The sequence below is a fragment of the Tauraco erythrolophus genome, chromosome 8 (assembly GCF_009769465.1).
Source record: "Tauraco erythrolophus isolate bTauEry1 chromosome 8, bTauEry1.pri, whole genome shotgun sequence".
Lineage (NCBI taxonomy): Eukaryota > Metazoa > Chordata > Aves > Musophagiformes > Musophagidae > Tauraco > Tauraco erythrolophus.
The window spans coordinates 18,858,823-18,869,602 of record NC_141472.1 but is presented as its reverse complement, the minus strand read 5'-3'; the positions used below and the strand labels follow the sequence as shown (position 1 = coordinate 18,869,602).

General features: G+C 38.7%; 1 protein-coding gene across 5 annotated transcripts in view; it reads left to right on the top strand.

Moving 5' to 3' along the window:
- Positions 1-1,219: 1,219 nt before the first annotated feature.
- Positions 1,220-10,780, top strand: part of OSBPL6 (oxysterol binding protein like 6) — a 48,069-nt gene continuing 38,508 nt past the window's right edge. For all 5 annotated transcript variants that reach the window (XM_086616129.1, XM_086616132.1, XM_086616133.1 and 2 more), the window contains exon 1: positions 1,220-1,355. In XM_086616129.1, coding sequence (XP_086472255.1) covers positions 1,254-1,355 — 102 coding nt within the window. In that variant the 5' untranslated portion in view covers positions 1,220-1,253. The remainder of the gene's footprint in view (positions 1,356-10,780) is intronic.

Below are 10,780 nucleotides of genomic sequence, written 5' to 3'. Positions count from 1 at the left end.
TTCAGAAGAAAAAACCCATACTTCATAAAATGTCAAACCTGGAAACTATTTACAGAGCTGTTTTTCCTGTGTACTGCTTGCTAACATTGTGTTTGCTTCTTACAAAGCATCTACGCTTCCCGAGAGCCTTAAAAACACACTCGAAGTGCCCGATCACTGTCCTCCTGTGTCAATACTAAATAAAAATTTTTTCACATGACTCAACTGAGTGAAGATCAGATGTTTTAAAAATGATTTGATTTCGTTTGCCTGAAGGCTGCTCCGCTAAAAAATTTTCAGCAACCTCATAGCTGAAAGTGACTGAAAATTCGTCCTTTTACCTATTAAATAACTCAACTATTCTGCACGGCTTTGTGAACTAGGATTATGATTTTTATGTTCTGTTTTTTGTACTTTGATTTTTGATTTCTACGAAAATTGCATAGAGCTTGGGACATCAGTGTTGGTACACCTCTGGCTAAAATTTGCCTAATGCATTTGTAGGGTGTGAAAATGCTGTTAAACTACATTAGCAGTCCCTGGTATGCTAGGATATAAGGAAAAGCCTCTCTTTGGGTGAAACTTATGTTATGTTTCCTTTCTGAAGTTCTGAAACAAATGGGCTGTGCAACTTGTTTCTTTCTTCCTGCAACCTCTGTCTTGTGCTACTCAGCTCTAGTGGCTCCAGCGCAACCCATCTTAGATTTCTTCTAGCAGAAATTTGTCATTCTCAAAAGAATAGACAATTTGCCAAGATGTTCAGGCTATGTGGGCATTTTTTGCTGGTGAAACAGATGTGACCTCTCAGTCATGCCACTGGGATGCTCTGTGGATATTATGTGGGATCTGTAATTCTATGGGAGACTCCTTGATGGAGATGGAAGCTCATCCATGAGCTGCAAATTCCTTAAGCCTTTCCGTTGGGGTTTTGAAATAATATAACACCCACTTTTGTCTTCTGAGAGAATGCAGAGCAATGTATTTGTGTCTGTACTGGGTAGTTCTTAGGAAAGGAAGTAAAAAACCTGGGAGATCTGTTGCACTAAATAGTCACTGTCAACAGATTTCTTTGCTGCAGAGCTACTTTGGAGTGAGGGTGTATTCGTTCACACTCTCTCTCTCTTTTTTCTTTATTAAGGTGCAGTTCAGCTGAGTTTGAATTCCTCTTTGAGTGTCCATAAAATGTGAAACAGAAGGATGCAGAAGACTATCCCTTGCCTTTTTGTACATGAGTGATAAGAGCACAAGATCATTACTACAAGTTTGCTGCAAAGATGAGTTCAGAGGAGAAGAGTATATCTCCAGCTCACAAAACGTCCACTCCATCACATCGAAGTGCCTCCTATTCATCATCGTCTCAGAGGGACAGGAGGCAGGTAAGGAAAAGATCTAGACGTTTGCAACATCTGGTGAAATGATTCATTTATTCCTGTCATGTGGCCGTTAGTTCTCGCTAGTGCTAAATTCACTTGCTTATAGTGCAGGATGGCATCACTATAGCCAAGAACTGTTGCTCTTTTTAATTTTTTTTTTTTTCCATTTTCTAAAGTGGTTTGAAAAGATTCAGAAGTAACATGGGCATTATATGTAACCCTGGAGCGGGAAGGATATGATCACGTGAACAAGTAGGAAACATGCTCTGAAGTCTTTGGGGAAGTGGTTTCTGTGGCAGCATGAAGCTACACTTGCTTCAAAGTGTTCTGTGACCTCTGAACATCTCTTTTTGTAATTCTAACTACAGAGATATGTTATCTTTTTTCAGGGTGATATTTCAATGAAACTTAAATATCATATTGTTCATCCTTTCTGGAAGCACCTAACATTTTAAGTATTATGTGGTTTACTACAAATTTACACTGATTGTCCCACGTGATATAGTACTAGTACAGTTATGTTAGACTTCTATTATCAAGAGACCCTTGTCTATGTGGATGTAATATGTCTTTCCTCCAAAATCACTTTGAGATAAGGGCTGTATTATTTCCCCTCAAAATGACATAGGCATTCCTGTGTTTTTTTGAGGGCTGGGTGTACAGTCTGGTCCCAGCATCAGTGGCAGCACTTCAGAAAGTATGAGAGCTACCCACTAGACTTAGATAGGTTGTTACATGTAGATTTACAAATACAAAGGTTGATACTGAAAATTTGATTAGAACAGAAACATACTTTAAAACTTTGATCCATGGAAACCTTGAACAGTAAATCAGCTTCTGAGTTAATTTAACATCATCATGTTTAAAAAAGAAATGTACAAAATGTAAGAACATAACAACTTTGTAATTTAAAATATTGTGAAAATATTTTCATTAATGCAATACTGGCTTTTTTCAGTTTGACAAGGAAAACAGACAGGAAAAGAACTTAAATAATTGTTTGCTATGGTATGCATTTACTTGAATGGCTGTAGCTTAAGAACATTTTCCCAGATACTTGTATGCCAGCTGTAGCACTATTTTCTCAGCTGCTGCTGAAATAGATTTTTCTCTTACCTGACTTATAAAAATTTTGAAAACTGAGAATTTTGTTGAAAAATGTAACATTTACAGCTTTGAATGTAAATAGTCTCACCATAGAGTATGTTTAAAATGTTAAACCAGGAGAAGATTTCTGATGAGAACTAAATGATTTTTTAGGGTTCCTTCCAACCCAAACCATTCTATGATTCTCTGTGTGTTTGATAACAGGCAGGAAATGTGTCTCGAATTTTTAAAATAGTTTCCTTTGCTTTTCAGTGAAGTCAAAAATGATGTTCTCACATGTGATAAGTATTTTCCCTTTCATGCTGCATAGGATTTGGGGTAGCTGTACTTAGTGAAGTCCTAGTTAGCATATGATCTCCTCTTAATTTTTCATTAGTTCCATCTGGAGCAAGAATTTTGATGTCTTTTGTTTAAAGCATCAGTTTATTTTATGTCCCACATTTAAAGCCAAACAAGGTGAATGCAAGATTTGTGGGAGCTGCTGAGCTCAGCTAAGAGCATATCCTCTGAGTTCTCTTTGTAATTAGGCAGTTTGGTATGATCATGCAAGTGACAATGAAAAAATTATCTTTTGGGAATATGTTTTACCATAAATCTAATGGCTACCGTATCTGTTACCATAGCAACAGGATAGAGCAAGGTATACCTGTCATCATAATAAAATGGATGCTTAACTTTACGTCCATATTTAGTCACTGAAATGTGAAGTGTGAAAGAGGTCGATGGTGTGATGCATCCAGAGCTCTCTTGGATCCAGTAATGTCTAATGGTGCTTATCAAGTATATTTAGGCATGTAAATGTGGACCGGAGAGGCTACTGCTAGGCATTCGTTTTTTGCCTTAGTGCTTTCAGTGTTAAAGGCAAGAGAAATATCCAAGAGAATGAATGAATGGGCAATTTCTTCTGCAGTGAAACTGAGCTACAGCGTGCAACACAGCGTGAGGTGCAATGGTACTATATTCAGGGAAATAAACATACAACTGTTTCCTTTGTGCATATAGACACAGTAAATCAACCAGCTTCATCGTACCATCTACTATAACAATTGTATTTCTAATTTCTTTCCTTGCTTGCAGCATTATTTGTATGTGTTTTGGTTTTCATAGGCTTTCCCCTGAACACAAAAATAGCTAGGGTGTAGGGGTTTTTGGTTTGAAGGCTGCTGAGTTTTACTTTGAAAAGGCTTGAAAATTCTGTCTTACTGGCTCCTTGGACTCTTCATAGCAGAAGCATAGGAGAAAAGCATCTCTCCTGAAGGGGGAATATGTACGGATATGGAAAATGATGTGACTGGATGGAGTGTGAACGTAGCTTTCATTGTCATATGTGAGGATAACACTTGATATTTCTAGATGGTTAATGACTGAAATCTTCTCATCATATAATTCTTGTCAAAGTCGTACCAGCAATTATGGAACAGTTTCTCAATAAATTATGGTGCAGGAGGCTGAATGAGTGGGAACATGACTATGCTAAATCATTTCAGGGAGAGTGGAAAATGTCATGCTGTATATAATGCTGGCATTTTAATGTAGCTTTCTTATTTATGCAATATACATCACCTAAGAGAATTAACAGTCAGCAAAAACTTTGACATAGTTATGGATCCTGCAAATTGGCAAAGTAATTGATAAATGAACAGACTACTGAAGCCAGCAATAACCAAAAAATTGAGTTCAGATTTTTGTCGTTGTAGGAACTTCAGCGTCATTCATTTTCATCAAAATTGTGGTTAATTTGGTCTATTAGATAGAAGGTGGCCCAGGGTCAACCTGTTTTGTTAAGGAATACTCTAGAATAGACAGCAGCAGGAGTTTTTCTGACTGTGGAGCTATTGCAGAGCATAGAGCCTCTGTCATTTCCACTGTCAAGGGATCTCCCGAAGAAAACGAAAAGTCTTCATAAAATGATAAGCATAAATACTGGAATTCTGACAGCCTTTTTTTTTGAGCTGTGCTGGAAAGGGAGATTCTTGGTTTTCATCCCTCATGAAACTCTGAAAAGGCTAGTCATATTCTGTTGCAGAACAAAAAGGAGGAAAACTAACACTGTTTTTAGAAAATACAGCTGAATATGATAAAAGCATATGTTGTGCATTCAGTTTGATGACTATCTGTTCTTTGTAAATATTCCATATTTTATTTATTAACTAAGTATGCAAGTCATACTGCAGACTGTGATACATTATATATTCTCTGCAGTGCATGGGTAGTAATACTGTGCTGAGAAGACAGAAAGAAGTAAGTACGTTATAGAGTTAACAATGTGCAGTTTGGTAAATAGGGGCATGACCCCAGGTTATTAAACAAAGGGAGTGGTATAGAAGGAGGATAATAAAAATGAAACTGTGAACAAAGGGGAGATTTTGACTTTTCTGACGACCATCTAAAGGGCAGCTAATAAGTAGTGTAAAGCGGATTTAGCAATGTCTGCTATTTTAAATGTGAGGATTTATCTTCTAATGTCTCATTTTTCTTGTTCGTCTTTTAGCAGGGAGAGATAATCAGCTGTTTTCTCATTTTTCTCTCTGTTTCTCTTTGTCCGATTGCTGTTTCAACAAATCCTTGGTACTTTTTCCACACAGCAAACACAAAAGGAGAAAAGCTTTAGTTCTATTGCATTTAGCCTTTGTGTGGTCACCTTTCTGCTAGGAGAGCTTTCATATTTCAAGTGAATATTGTCTTTCAGCCATATGTAAAAAGGGAAAGATAAGGGCTTTGAAGGAAGAAGGAAGATTTTTCCAAAGCAGCAATCATCTGCTTTTCAAATTTTAATGTGTGGAGGTTTTTTTCTTTTTTTTTTTTTTTTCTCCTTTCTTTAAGAGCAATATTGACTAATAGGAGGAGCGGTGTACTCAAGGGATGCAGAAAGTGCTGAGTTTGGGCTGAAGATGTTTACCTGGCCTTGAAATCTAAGAGCAGAGTTTGATTCCAAAAGATCTGGTCTTGCCTAGAGGTCTGTGCTGGAAAACGCCTAGTTAGCTTTTTATAACCATTATATTTTAATTGTCAAAGTAGTCTCCTGAAAGCAGTATTTCCTAAGGTGGGTATCACCATTTTGTAGATATAAAGGCTTTAATGATGCTGGAGGGATAGAGCCATTTATCTGCAGCAAACTTAACCAAACCTTAGTTTACAGAGTAACTGGAAGACTATAAAAAAATTATTGCATTAGATGAATCTGGGGATGAAATGTATGATTCCTGAAAAAAAAGGACTAATAACTGTTATTTGGATATAGAGATGTGGTAGAAATCTAGGCCTAACACACGCAATAAAAGGCAGTGGCTAGCATAAAGCGCTGACTAGACGAGACAGATTTAGATCGAGAGCAAAAAAAGAGATGACTTTTACCTGTCATCTCTTCCATCAACTAACAATAAAACATAATGAGAAGAGATGTGCATAACAGGAAAATATCATGGGTTCTACGTCAATTCTAGAGTTTCGTGCTTTCAGATAACATTAAGAACAGTAAAAGTTGAATTATGAAAAGAGGTCTTTTGGTTAAGAAAACCACCTTCAAGTTTTTTCCAGGAGATAATGAGCTGCAAATTTTTCGTAGGTGTACTGTAGACACCATCAGGCTCTGTGAAGCTGAGTTTACATAGGCAATCTCCATGTCAGAGCACGTGGATGGTGCAGGAAGGTGAAGACAGACATGCCAGGAGTGGAGTGCTCAGCTGTGCAGTGTTGTTGTGGTTTGGCTCAGCCAGCAGCTAAATGCCATACAGCTTCTCGTTCACCCGGCCCCACCCTTGGGGAATGGGCCCCTCGCTTTAAGAGAGATATTGAGCTCCTGGAGCGAGTCCAAAGAAGGGCGACTAAACTGGTCAAGGGGCTGGAAAATAAAACTTATGAGGAGCAGCTGAGGGAGTTGGGGCTGTTTAGCCTGGAGAAGAGGAGGCTGAGGGGAGACCTGATTACAGCCTACAAATACTTGAGAAGGGATGGTGGGGAGGTAGGGGAAGGGCTCTTTACATTAGTGATGGGTGATAGAACAAGAGGAAATGGGTATAAGCTTAGTCAGGGGAGATTCAGGTTGGATGTTAGGAAGTATTTCTTCTCTGAAAGGGTTGTCAGCCACTGGAATAGGCTGCCCAGGGAGGTGGTTGAGTCCCCATCCCTGGATGTGTTTAAGAATAGGGTGGATGATCTACTTGGGGATATGGTTTAATGGGGATTAGGGATAATTGGACTCGATGATCTCTAAGGTCTTTTCCAACCTAGAAATCTATGAATCTATGAATGGGAAAGAGAATTAAAGGGGAAAAGGGGAAGAAAGCTCGTGAGTTGAGATTAGAACAATTTAATAATAAGAAGAATAATATAAATTAAAAAGTAATAATTATAATAATATATGAATATCTCTATATATGTAGAATGATAATAATATATACAAACAAGTGATGCACAGTGTAATTGCTCACCACCCAGTGACCAATGCTTGTCCCATCCTGACAAACAATTCCAAAACAGATAAGTCCCAAAACCACAATCCTGGACAAGCGGGAGGCCCAAAAAGAGAATGAGAGAGAGAAAACACTCAAGAGACTCTGAGAAAGCCCTAGGAAGAGCAAGAGCTCTTCTTCCTTGTCAATACTTATCTATATACTGAGCATGACACTGCATGATGTGGAGTATTTAATTGACCAATTTGACCCTCAATCTCAAGTCTAAGTTTGAATCAAAAGGGGAGTTGTGGGCTCTTTGTCCCGGCCATGCTCCTTGCAGCCTGTTATGCCCTGCACACTGGCAAAACATGAGAAGCTGAAAGGTCCCTGCTGTTTCAGCACCAACTGTAAACATCAGTGCACTATCAACTTTCTTCTCATAATGAATCCCAGACTAAACCTGAAACACGGAGCTCTTCTAGCTGCTAGAAAGAGAAACTAGATCTGTCCCAGTCAAAACCAGAACAAGTATAGAAAGGAAAAGGTACTTAGAGAGTGAGACTCTTGGTCAGGAAATTAATAGATGAAATAAATGAGTAGGGGAGAGAGAACTGGGTGGTCCAAATGGTTCGTGAGGTTGTAAGACATGAAACTAAGAACCAAGGACTGGTTTGTAGGGAGAATAACTGGCTGAAAAACTAAGGGCAGAGTAGACAGAAAGAAAGCAAGGGGTGAGGTGTTTTTTTTTTTGTGACCAGAAGTATCTGGGAGAGTTGGTTGATGTGTAGAAGGAAAAAAAAATTGCAATCTTTTCTTCTAACTGCTTGATGTTTAAGAGTTTTTATGTGATTATTCTAAGCAATAGCAGATTCACTTTTTTTCTGTCCAATAGAAAAAGTGGTCTAGTATTCGAGACTGAAGCTCCTTAACACAAAATGCTGAGGCTCAAAATGAGAGACCTGCTGTTGCTATTGCTTTGGGTCCAGTTGCTGCTATACCTTTCCTGGCAGCTTTCACGGGAAGTAGCAGAGCAGTGGCGATGGGAAGGGTCATGGCAGGAACAGCTGTGGTGGCAGCAGCTATGGGATTTCAGCCACTAGTGCTTCTCCTTTGGTAGGCTAGGTTAGCAGGGTAAGGTCCATCATATACAGAGATCCATCTTGCCTTGGAAATGAAAGTTCTTTGGAAAAGTCTCTCTCTTTTCATTGTCCTATTTCATTTAGCATTTTTGATGCTTTTTCTGTGAGACTAAGAACAATTAGATGTATGAGACTTTATGAAGGGATAGGAGAGAGTGTTCATGCTCAAGTAGTTTAATTTTTTGGTTTTAATATATTGAGATACCTCAAATTCAAATTTCTCTTTGTTAATGATCAGTTACAATCAGTGACACAATATCAAGGATGCTTCCATGGCTTCATTATAGATTTCTGCCTCATAAACAATGACAATATAATCAATTGGCATTTTTACCTTGCCTGCCAATCTGTCCAGTGTGCCTCAGACAGTGTTGCTCATACAAGATAGCAATATAATATAACGTAATTCTCTTTCATGTGGAAGAGAAGTCTAAGCACATCTGTATCTCTTCTTTATTCATAAACTGAGTAGCAACCTGTACACTCACTCACTGCTGTCAGCCTGATGTGACATTTGGGAAAAAAATTCTTGGTGGTTATCTGTAAATTTCCCTTGTTCCTGTCTCTCCATGACTTTAAAAGAAAGGAAGGCAAGGATGAACAGCTGTCTAATAGATAAGGTACAGACCTGGGAACATGAAGCCTTATTTCTAGCTCCGAGCTTTGCTTTATAGCAAAGTATAGGCTTTTAAGAGCATTTTTACTTCTCAGTTTGTGAGAATTATTTCAATAATAATTATTAATCTCTTTGAGAGTTTCAAACTGAAGATGCTACTAAATGCCAAGTACTGTTATTACAGTGATGTAATTCTCTTTTGCTCTCTTTCCTAATTAACTCTCTTCACATAATGTAGTTGAAGCAGCGTTAGAGCAGGAAGTGTTAAATAGTGCTTTAAAAGCAACAACTCAGTGGAACAAGCAAATGTTCTGAGGAGCCAAAGAATGAAGTGGAAAAATTGTTAACAAAAACATGCAATTATTCTTTAAATTGGTTAGCTACTGCTACTCTACAACGTGGGGTTTTTTTTTTTCTGTTTCTTTAATAAGAGTCTGAAAATGTTCCTTACGTTCAGGAAGTAGTGGGTCTTACTTCAGTATCTGAAAAAATGTCTGAAACAATTTAACATATGAAGCTGTAGCACATCTATGTGAATGTTACATTAAATTCAATGCCATAGCACGTGTCTTAAATTAAATCATAAATCTCAAGTCTGTTTAGATTCCTTTTTCATCACTGAAATGGGTAACAGTGAAATACTTGATGAGTGGACATCTACATGTGGCACAATCGGAACTTCAGAAGAAGGTAAAGACTTTCAAAGTGAAGCCCTCTGAACTACGGAATTGTCTGGGGACTGGGTAGGAAGCTGTGTAAGTGACACTCAGAGGGAACCAGTGCAGACTGATCCCAGGGGTGAGACAGGACCCCTGAGCACTGATGCTGATGGATCATTGAAGGTATGAGGCATTCCTGCTCTGGTGCTGGGAATTCTTGGGGACAGGGCTGCTGGCACATGTTTGCAGCAGTGCACACCCAGGAGCTCGGTTCGGGCTGGATGCATGGGGCTCACTGTCTGTATGTTGTGCAGCCAGCCTGCGGGCGTGCAGCAGATGTCCTTCATCTTGTGCCTGTGTATCTGCCTGGAATCTACATGATAAATACATGACAACCAGAAGTATATGTGTGTGCATGTGCGCTAGATGGACCCTTTCCAGTCAACAGATATTTGGATCATGAATGCCCCTGACCTTTGTGATATCTGTAGTGGTTTGGAGACGAGATCTCCCAGAGTATAATCCTGGAGATTCATAGAGGGAGATGCTGCCTCTTTTCTTAGAAAGACTTGGCCTTAAAGCTGTTGAAGAAACAAAATGGGCTGGAACACTAAAGGAGAGACAGATAGCCTGGTCTATAAGGCAAGCCAGAACAGTATCTGAAAGACCTGTGAGATAAGAAAACTCTGTGCAGGTGACGGTTGGGTTCTCGACAGTGGTAGCGTGCATGCCAAGCTGTCCCATGGAGCCATGTGTATGTGTTCTCTGAGCTTCATAAACATTGCTATCTGAGTTATCTTACCTCTATGAGGCTTTACAGACTGCGTGGAGGATGTTGAAGTTCAGATATGTGCTATGAAGAAAGATTTCTTTTTTTTTTAAACTGTGCCAGTTTGATTAGAAATGGTCTATGTAGCTATCCTCTATTACAAAACCCGTAAGATTGCTCACATAAAAGCTTAATAACCCATACAAATTATGTCAGATAATTTAAAGTCATGTTTTCAAACCATGGTCACTCTTGCATTCCTCCTGTCTCATTTTCTGCCCCCTACCATGCACGCATGTCCATAATTACATGAGCATGTCTCGCTTTCCTTGAGAATATAAACTTAAAGGTCAGCTTGTACATTTTGAAAAAAATGAATATTCATACAATTCAAATGTCCTCAAGCATTGATTGATATTATCATAATATGCACTCATTTTTTAACTGTAACTTGATCCAAAATAGACTGTCTGGGATCAGTGAGGAACGTGTGTGTAGACACACACGCACGCACACACACACACATATGAATTCAGAGGGAAGAGGTGCAACTTTTCTGAAGAGTCTTTTAGGATTTCTGGGAAAATAATGGAGGAGAAGAAAGAGAAGCACAATTTTATTCTCATTCTCATAGTGGACAGGAAAGACACAATAATGAAAAGAAAAGGGAGGGTGATGGCAGGTATGAAATGAAGGCTTCTATTTTTAAGACATTCACGTATGATTTGGATTGTCCACATCCAA